The following is a 10744-nucleotide window of genomic DNA, read 5'->3' as shown; positions in this document are numbered from 1 at the left end:
GTTCAGATCTACGTGGAGCTAGGGGTTCGGGAACGGGGTTGTCAACTTGTCAAGGCTTGTTTGTGGTTCATCATTAATCTCATTAATTTCCATCGTTTTACTTGTAGTTCCTTTAAGAAAAAATTCATCATCTAGAAGCTTAGCAGTTCTGGCGACAAAGACTTTCAAGTCGTTAAGATGGTAGAACTCATATCCCATAGTTTCTCTAGGATATCCCACAAAATAGCACATAATTGATCTCGTTTAAAGCTTCTTGACATATGCTTCACAACCCCAAATCTTAGTATGATTAAGATTTGGCTTTCTCCCATGCCATATCTCATAAGGCGCCTCTGAAACTGACTTGGAATGTACTCCATTAAACAAGTAAGCTGCTGTATATAGAGCTATCCCCAGAATGTTACTGGTAGATCAGTAGAACTCATCATAAAACGAACCATGTTCATCAAGGTTCGATTTCTCCTTTCAGAAACTCCATTAAGTTGTGGAGTTCCCAGTGGAGTCCACTGTGATATTATTCCACTCTTTGAGATAATCTAGGAACTCGTTACTTAGATACCCTCCCCCTCGATCTGATCTTAGGATCTTTATCTGTTTCCCAGTTTGCTTCTCAACTTCATTCTTGAATTCTTTGAACTTTTCAAAAGATTCTGACTTGTACTTCATATGATATACATAGCCAAACTGAGAATGATCGTTGATGAATGTGATATAGTAGGAGAAGCATCCTCTCGACGTAGTAGACATTGGTCCACATACATAGTGTGGATTAACCTTAGAATTTTAGTGGAACGCTCTCCCTTCCTAGTGAATGGAGATTTGGTCATCTTCCCTTTCAAGCAACATTCACAAGTACCCATCTGGTCATTACCTAATGGGCGGAAATATCCATATTTCAACATCTTGTGAATTTTATCAAGGTTCACATGTCCAGGTTTAAGATGCCACATATTTTCTTGGTTAACTTCTTCTCTAGCCTTTTTAGGTTTTGAGGTATTCCCACTTTCAATACAGTGCATCCCACTACTTGTCTCTAGGTGAAAAAGTCCCTCTATCTTACCATGAGAGATAAAACGACCGTTCAAGTATAAAGGGCAACTCATTTTGTTAAACAATACTGAGTGCCCATCTCATAAAAGCATAGAGATAGGAATCAAATTATTTATACATGAAGGAAAATATAAACAATTTTTAAGTTCCAAGACTTTCCCAGAGGGTAGTTTAAGCATATAGGTGTCTACTGCTTTTGCAGAGATCTTAGTGTCATTCCCAACTCACACAATCATCTCCCCATTGCGCAATGTCCTGCTTCCTGTTAATCCTTGAAACAAATTGCAGATACGTTAACTAGCTCCTGAATCAAATATCCAGGAATTTGAGCTTACTGTAAAAGCACTCTCTATGACAGAAATAGTCCCTTCAAAAGTTCGTGTTATAAGGCTCGCAATGCGCACCCTGTATTTCTTCTTCCAACGTTCATCATTTCCACAATGAAAGCATGTTCCTTTGGATTTTATTGCCTTTTTCTTATGCAACCTTTTCTTTATGATTGCATTCTCACTCCCACTGTCCTTTTTGAAACCTTGTTCAAACTTACATCACATGTCAATCATCTCCTAAAAAGTACGATCGAATCTATTCACTTTATAGTTTACTATAAACTTAGTGAAATCATCCGAGAAAGATGCAAGGAAAAAGTCTTGGGCCATTTTCCCATCGATGGAAGTTCCTAAACTATCAAGATCTTGAAATATCCTTTGCATCTTTTGTCCATGTTTCTGGACCGATGCCTTCTTTGCCATTTTGGTATTCAATAAACTACAAACATTTGACAATCGTATGTTACTTGTCTCACTGTCATGCATCCTATGCAAACTATCAACCATGGCACATGAAGTGTCCATGTGTTTATGTAACTTCTTAAGCGCCTCACTAAGTGAAGTGAGGATGAAGCATTTGGTTTGTAAGTCATCCTCAAAGTGTCTAGCATAATTTTGACACTCCTCCTTTGAAACTAGTTTCGTAGGAGGTACGTGAGGATGAGATTGCTTGAGCACATACGATATGTTATTCATCTTTGAGACATTCTCAATGTGATGATACCAAGCAAGGAAACGTTGGCCCCTAAGACCCTTTTTGTCAAGTATAATGGTAGGTGTAATTTTAGGCATGTCATTAACTACATAACATAACATAAATCGTATTAGATTGTTGATTTTAAAACTACTTGATTGGGTCTTAAATCAAATAGTACCACCTACTATTTTTGGCAAATTCCACATCCCTCAATGGAATTCGAGAGTTATGTTGAACTCTTAGCGGGGTATGGGAGGCTCACCATTACCAAGCCCACCTCACGATGATACAATGTCGGTTACCAAAAATAATGGTGAGAGAATAACGCTTTAGTCATTTACAACTCTTGTAATTACCCATCTTGTTTGGCCTTTAGAGAATGATGCTTCACAATGATATGATATCGGCACCATTGCACTTAGTTAAGTTATTCCCGCCATGCTAGTTCGTGTAGGGGTTCAAGAATAACCTCTCAATGATATGATGTTGGCCATCCTCGTTGCCTACCTCACCACATCATATATGTACATATGGACTCCTCCTGAAGGTAAGCACATACTTTGAACTTCCCTATGATAGGGTGAAGCTGGTGTATGAGTCACAAACGATTAGAGCCCGCCATGGTGGAAGGCCTATGAAGAGACGTTCAAAGCATCTTTCGCTTGTCAACTTAATATTCGTTTTGTTAAGGGAATAGTGTTGGGTTACATCAATTTCAACTTAATCTTATTAAAAGAACTTGGGCCTATCACAACCATTGGTCCAAGTTTATATGAATTAGTACTACATAATACTCCCACTATTTCAATAAAACAAGCAAGACTATATGGAACTTCTAACAAATGCATTGCATCCTCATATGGACTATATAGTCATCTTAGGTCTTAAGATGATTATGAACCGTTTGATTTGATCCAACACGAGCCTTGTGTTGGACCTTGGGTCTAAGGTAGGTAGTTGTTGATTTTAGTTACACATTTAATCTAATTAAACCATTATTTCATATTGGGCGTTAGACCCAACTATTCCAATTTGCATACAAATAAACAAAAAGGAATACATGAAATAAAGAGGGCTTATGCCCTTTTACAACACATTTGAAGGACTTATGCCCTTTTACAACACATTTGAACTAATCAAATTACATTCAAATATAAACTACTTAACCCAAACATTCATAATGCAAAGCGGCCAATCACATAGCTCAATTATCGTGTTCTTTGGTTCATAATCTCCCTTTTCTTAATCCATCACATTAACTAAGAAAGCAACTTAGACAATTGGTTTTCGAATTCATAGAATTGATATAAATGGAACTAAATGAAATAAAAATCCAATTCTCATTAAAGAGACAAAACCATTTTGTTCTCATCAAAATTTGGGCCGAAAATGCAATGACCACAACTATTAGGCCACAATGCAAGAACATAAACTTTTGGGGTCACCTTGTAAAAACACAAGTCCACAACTTCATGTAATTACAACTAGAATCCAAAAATTTCACCAATAACAAAAACATCATTAAAGGAGCTAAACAATTTGTCCTTTAGTGATTTTGGGCCTTTACGTAAAAACGTAAACTTTTGGGTCAAAGTGGAAATACACAAAAGCATCAAAACTTTATGTAATTGCATAAAAGCTCCAAAAGTACCCCCTACTTAGGGGTGGCTGGTCATGGTAGTTAAGTGATGGGCTGGTTTTGTTGAAAAACAACAAAGTCTTAAAGTTTGTTGAAAAGGTGATGGGTTGGTTTTTGTTGAAAAAATAGGTATGGGTGGTCACATCTAGTCATGATTAAAAAGTCATACCTACCATCACAAAACAAGAATTTATGTAAACAACCAAAAACTTTGAATCAAAACACCAACCCTTTTTGTTCTTGGTAAGAACATCAAGAACATTGAAGAACACACATGAAAACTCATAAGAGCTCCATGAATGTTTTCACTCAATAAAAACTCAAATTTTCACTACTCAAAAGAGGGTTAACATCCTAGGTACTTTGGAAACTATACTTGTTTTACAGCGAGGGTTATTACTTTTTCGAAAAGGTTTTACAAAGTTTTATTTTTAGGCCCACTCACCCTTATTTTTCGCCCTTCCAGGTTTTAGTGGCAGAGCTTCTGTGTTGACGAGGACTCTTGGCAAATGTTGATATAGGAAATTACCTTTGATGATATAATTCTCATTCTACTTTTAATGTACTTTACTTATGTTGTGACATCACGTGTGAAATAAGTTCAATCTGGCTCATATGTGCACTCTTGCATTTAGGCACTTTTAGGTTTAAATTTAAATTTACTCATATTTTCTACATCACTACACTTTATAGCTTTGTCACATTCCTGGTGTCGACCAACGCAACTCTATTAATATTTCCTAAACGACAATCATTTTCTTCGTCTGGTCAAAGTTTCCCATCTTCCCGCCAAAAGTTTATCCGAAGAATGAGTTTCTGCCCTACGAAATCCTTTTATTGTGTAAATATTTTCAGTCAACCCAATATGTTGGCGATGTTCGCCCGACCAACTGAAATATATGTCAGGTAAAGTTTTTTCACGGATAAAATGCCATCCTTCGCGTAAACTTTAATTTGTAAGGCAAGCCGTAATTTCTAGTAGTGATGGGTAACAACCAAAGCTCAGTTGAGGGCTTTTTTCACTCATATCCTCGTCTCCAATGGAGACAATAGTGCAGATCGCTCTCTGACACCCGATTTAAAAATTAAAAAAAAATCCATCATGAATAAGGGGGATTTGGATCCTCTTTTGAGCCTAAGGAGAGGATCCTCCTGACCAAGACACGTGGACCGTTGGATTTTTATCTAACGGCTACAAACAAGGGGTCCCTTTAAAGTTATAGTAATTATAGCCGTTTGATGAAAATCTAACTGTCCAAGTGTCTTGGTCAGGAGGATCCTCTCCTTGGGCTCAGGAGAGGATCCAAATCCGAATAAGGGGACTACCCAGTCCACTATTCCTCAGGCCATGCCGTAGGCTGTGAACCAATTTTAACAGAATTTTTGGTGCACTCTCGTCAATGGTTGATTCATAGTGAGGCTCCTATCACTTCTATCTGCAATTTATCTTAAAATTTATATATTCCATTGAATTTTTTTTTCAACCATCGGTTGCGTTGCAATGTTTGTTTTCTAGTTTCGTGTTTTCTATCACTCATACGTCATATACACTTCATACCTTGCGCGACTCCTAATTTTTATATTTAGATTCAAACACTGCAATGCAATGTCCATTTTTTTGTTCTATTTTTTTCATCACTCACACATCTTCTGCAGTTCATACAATTTTAATATTTCTCCATTCTCATAATTTTCATTAAATTTTCCATTTTTTTAAGATTTTTAATTATTAAGAAAGAATAATATATAATAACCTTCGCATATTAACATAGAGGATTTGAACTCGAGTGGTTTGGTTCTTGCGGTGGATATTTGTATTAAAGTTTTTAGGGTTTGAATGGTTGTGTGCGTGGTGCTGATTTGGTTCAGATCAGGTTGTGGTTTGAACTCATAATTTTCAATACATTTTCTATCTTTTTTCGTTTTCGTATATTTTTGTTCAATTATGCTCTAAAATCTCAAAGCTCTTATAATTCTCATTTGCAGATGGAGACCTACATACAGAGAGCATATGAGCAACAATTAAAGTCTCATTTTTTATTTGATTGTTATAAATTTTCAATAATTTTTATCGTAGTAGCTGCTTCTTTTTTTTTTCCTTTTTTTAATTACAAATCTCTGTGGTGGTTTTTGTTTCTATGGATGCGGTTGATGAGGTTTCCGGTGGGGCAGTCTCTGCCAAAAACTCCAACTTAGATTCAACGTCAAAATCTTTGTTTGAATCCTAATCAGAATTCGATGGAAAAAAGCTGGTCCATCTATTCACCAACCTCAATCCTTTAGCCAAAGTATCCTTCCCTTCATGTTATTCTCCCCAACACCCTTCCAATTTTGAAGACTCTTTGTCTGTCAATAGCAATAACCTCTCAGCCAATAATATGCCACGTGGTAGTACTTACTAATCAAATACTGACATGCAGAGGAGCGACATGTAGATTAATGAGAAATTTTTTATTGTGACGGAAATACAAACGGTACATCACATGTTTTTATGTAAGTAATAGAAAATTTAATTTTTTAAGTTATTAACTTTTTCACACACATATTCTACTATTTGTATAGTAACACAGTGTACCACATTGTATGCCGGTCAAACTGAAAAATCTCTCAGTATTGTGCTACCTAATAATTTCTTCATTATAATTATCATTATCATTTGATGTTTTTGTTTTGTTTTGTTTTGTTTTGTTTTGTGTAATTTGAATAAAGGGTTGTTCAGAATTAATTTGGGCATAAAGGTAAAATTAATATGTATTAATATGGGCATGCAACACGTGGTCTATGGATTCACCAACCTCAATCCCCTAGCCAATGTATTCTGAATCAGGATCCTCTCCTGAGCACATGGTCAGGATCCTCCTGACCAGGCTCATCGGGCCTTTTAAATTTTATCCAACAGCTACAAACAAGGGGCCCCTCTAAAAGTTATAATAATTATAGCCGTTGGATAAAAGTTGAACGGTCCGATGGGCCTAGTCAGGAGGATCCTGACCATGTGCTCAGGAGAGGATCCTGATTCTTATCTTCCCTTCATGTTATTCTCCCAAACGGATTTGGATCCTCTCCTGAGCTAATGGAAAGGATCCTTCTAAGTCCTGACCCATCATCTTGGACTGTTAGATTTTTATCAAACGGCTACAAACAGGAGGATCCTCTCCATTAGCTCAGGAGAGGATCCAAATCCCTCCCCAACACCCTTCCGATTTTGAATACTCTTTGTCTGTCAATGGCAATAACCTCTCGGCCAGTGATATGCCACATGCTAGTACTTACTAATCAAATACCGACATGCGGAGGAGCGACATTTAGATTAATGAGAAACTTTTTATTAACGGAAATACAAGTGGTACACCACATGTTTTTTTGCAAGTGAAGAAAAATTTAATTTTTTAAGTTATTAACTTTTTAACACATATATGATATATCCCACAATTCGTATATTAACATGTGGTGTACCTCCTCGTATGCCGGTTGTGGAGCCAAAAATAATCACAAGGCGACATGTGAATTTTTGGGTAAAAGAGGACCAAACTACCCTTGAGGCACACCGAGATTCCTACATGCGAGCAACTCAAAAATGCTCCAAAAATATAACAATTCAATATCCCGTAACCTCCAAAATATTTATTCCAAATTTATATTAATTGGTTAATTAATGGATTAATTACCCAATTAATCCATTAAACATCAATTAAAACATCCAAATAACTACAACATATATCCCACTCAATCCCAAAACTAGTGATTGACCGGCCACCCCCTTTCTCCCTAGCTTTTCACACTTTTCTCCATTTTATTACCCTATTTACACAATTATTCAATTTTGTAACCTCCTATTTATTTCTTTTATACTTAATTAGCCAATAAATTGGCTAATTAAGCTAAAACTATAACCACCAAAACCCATTAGTGGCCAGCCACACCTTGGGAAAATTGGGCAAAGCCTAACCCTATAAATAGGCACCCATTCTCACCAAAAAGCTATTCCAACACTTTGGCAAAAATCCCAAAAAACTCTCCAAATACTTTTCTCTCTAAATTCTAACTTTGGCATCGGAGGTTCTTCGGCCAAAGCCCCCCCATTCATTGTGGGCGTGTGAGGCTCTTTGCTTTGACCTAAGGTGTTAATTGTTTTGTAGGTGCAATTTTGTCCAAGAAGAAGAAGGCGGAAATTTGCATCCACAAATTGGTGCTTTCATTGAGAGCTGAGATTCACACTCGTAGAAGACTCTCGCGCAAAAAGGTTTTTTCTCTATTTTCTAGTCCACTTGTATTTTTCATACGTTCTTATTATTAGAATTTTTTATTTGCCAAGATTCTTTGATAAAACGTAAAAGATAAATACAATGGCTAGAAATTTAGAAAATTCCATAAGTGAAAATTCCAATATTCAAGAAATAGGACCGCGACGATCCACGAGACTAAACGTGATCTTAGGGGGAGTGACACCATCACCACAAGGCTCCACCATGGCAATCACCCGCGGCGAAGTCCATGGCTCCACCACTACGGCCCAAGCTGTGCTATCCAAGGCCCACGCCACCAAAGCCACTGCCCGAGCCATGTCACTCCAGCTTACTCTCGCCGAGCAGTCCACCCTCGTGGCCCAGTTTGCTCTTACGGCCCAACCTGCTCTTGCCGAGCAAACTACTGTCGTGACCCAGCCTGCTCTCGCAGCCTTGCTTGCTCCCGTAATTCAGCCTGCTCCCAAAGCCCTACCTCTCATGGTTTCCAAGCAGCTCAAGTTGGCCCAAGAATATCTCAACTATCCGGAGCAACCATCAAGCCGGGGGTATTTTCACCATATTTCACCGCGGATTTGACATTTCCCAGTTCAAATCTCGCGCCTAGAGCTTACTGCACTTCCATTGCTCAAGGAAGCACATTCATTCCAAGCTCTTCCAATCCAAATAGCGAACAACATTTGTCTCGACAACTCATAAAGTTGACGAATGCCCTTACACAATAGACAACCTTGGCGAATTAACTCTTGTAACGCACCGAGAACCAACGTGCCCTAGACGAGGTGTCCCTAAGTAGGACAAGGGCAGATGAACCTCTCCACCAGCGTCCCGGCAAGCAACCTATCAACCAGCCACGATCCGAACGTTATGGTAGTTTACGCTCCCGCCTAGGTCATTGGGATAACTTATACTCTTGTCTTAGCGCGCGGAGGAGCGTGCATTCCCAATCAAGCCCACGGACGAGCATACGTTCAAGGTTGAGGTCACACTCTGATTATCAACATGGACAACCTTCTAGGCGAACTGTTCATTCACAACTACGCTTGCAAGGAGCATTCTCCACCTTACATCGGAGTAGGCAACACGGCAGACGGAGAGAAGCAGTCACTCAATCCGACTCAAGTTCAACCGGCAGTCTGCGAACGGCCCGTTCGCCTGCTAGATACATGCCACATGCACTGCAGCTGCGACATGGAGGGGTCGGGCATAGAGAAGAGCAGCCTAAACCCATAGGTCACGACCGAAGGCAGTCGAAAATTCCATTGCCCCAACAGAGGTAAATTCAAGAAGAAGTTGATAGGCTTCTAACTGAAAGACTGCACAATTTCCAACGAAACGAGGTTGTTGACGATGCGCTTCGACAAGACATAACCAACATAAGCATGTCACCATTCACAAATGAGATCGAGTGGATAGATCCACCTCGCGGGTTCACTATGCCTCACTTCATTCCGTACAAGGGAGACGAAGATCCAGATCGACATCTCAAGTATTACCGCAGTACCATGATCCTCTACAGGAACAACGATGCGCTTAGGTGCAAAATTTTTACCACAACACTACAAGGCGAGGCGCAAGACTGGTTTCACACTCTACCGCCGCAGTCGATCCAGAGTTTTAATGAACTTTCCTTTGTTTTCACTAAGGAGTATTCGTCTAACCGCTCAATCAAAAGGACATTCGACCATCTCTTCAACATTGTAAAAGATCCTCGAGAGACAATTCGCGACTATGTCAAGAGGTTCAAATTGGAGAAGGCCAAGATTGTTGGCTGCAACGAAGACATAGCAACGGCAGCATTCAGAAATTGGTTTCCCACAAAACATCCTTTATTCAAAAAATTGATCATGGGAGAATAATTAACCCTAGCAGCTTTGTATGCTTTGGCAGAAAAGCATTCATTATGGGACGCCAAGCAGTCTAACAAAAACGAGTCAGAAAAGAAGCACATGGAACGTTCCCCAACCAGAGAAGACTCAGCGCTTGAAACATTCACCAAGTTCACAGTTCCAATCGGTCAAATTCTCCGCAAGCTCAAGAATGAACCTTGGTTCGAACTGCCGCCACCCATGAAAGGCGATCTTACCACGATGGATCATACAAAATATTACGCATTCCATCAAGGACCAGGCCACACTACCAACGGCTGCCTGAAGTGGAAGCAGTACCTTGAGAAGCTGACAAATGAGGGCCAATGCGATGAGTATCTTGACAAGTCAACAAAATGGCCTACTCAAGCAGGGGAAGTTCCCATCACCCCCTGAACCACGTTTGGATTTTTTCCAAATAAGTTTTAAGACTCAAGCAGCTCGATGAATAAAGCTTCACAAGCCGAAGAATATCCAGTTTGTTATGCAGTTTCTACTTTCCAGCACAGTTGACTTATTTCTTTATTCTCAATGAAGATTCAAGAAGTTATTCATAAATCTGGCTCAACTGCTGTCCACAACAACTGCTCAAAACCCTTTATGGGTCTGCTCTCCAATGTGAGAGGATAAACTAATTGCTCTCCAGTGTGAAAGGGTAAACCAATTCCCCGACACCCAAAAGGGTCTGTTCTCCAGTGCGAGAGGTTAAACTAATTGCTCTCCAGTGCGAGAGGGTAAACCGATTCCCCGACACCCATATGGGTAAGCTCTCTAATGCGAAAAGATAAACTAATTGCTCTCCAGTGTGAAAGGGTAAACCAATTCCCCAACACCCATATGGGTAAGCTCTCCAGTGCGAGAGGGTAAACCAATTCCCCGACACCCAAAAGGGTCTGCTCTCTAGTGCGAGAGGTTAA

General features: G+C 39.3%; 1 protein-coding gene across 1 annotated transcript; it reads left to right on the top strand.

Moving 5' to 3' along the window:
- Window positions 1-9341: 9341 nt before the first annotated feature.
- Window positions 9342-10223, top strand: LOC126603085 (uncharacterized). Its single transcript, XM_050269841.1, has 2 exons — window positions 9342-9732; window positions 9832-10223. Exons 1-2 carry the CDS (start codon window positions 9342-9344, stop codon window positions 10221-10223), a joined length of 783 nt encoding a protein of 260 aa, XP_050125798.1.
- The last annotated feature ends 521 nt before the right edge of the window (window positions 10224-10744 follow it).

Source organism: Malus sylvestris, chromosome 2, assembly GCF_916048215.2.
Source record: "Malus sylvestris chromosome 2, drMalSylv7.2, whole genome shotgun sequence".
Lineage (NCBI taxonomy): Eukaryota > Viridiplantae > Streptophyta > Magnoliopsida > Rosales > Rosaceae > Malus > Malus sylvestris.
Note: the sequence above shows the minus strand (reverse complement) of the source record. Positions and strands in the feature narration are given on the sequence as shown.

Bases quoted from the DNA above. Each gene is read 5' to 3' on its own strand.
- LOC126603085 (XM_050269841.1), top strand. From the start codon at position 9,342: ATGTCACCATTCACAAATGAGATCGAGTGGATAGATCCACCTCGCGGG. The intron at 9,733-9,831 runs GCAACGAAGACA...TAACCCTAGCAG, and splicing joins GAAGGCCAAGATTGTTGGCT to CTTTGTATGCTTTGGCAGAA.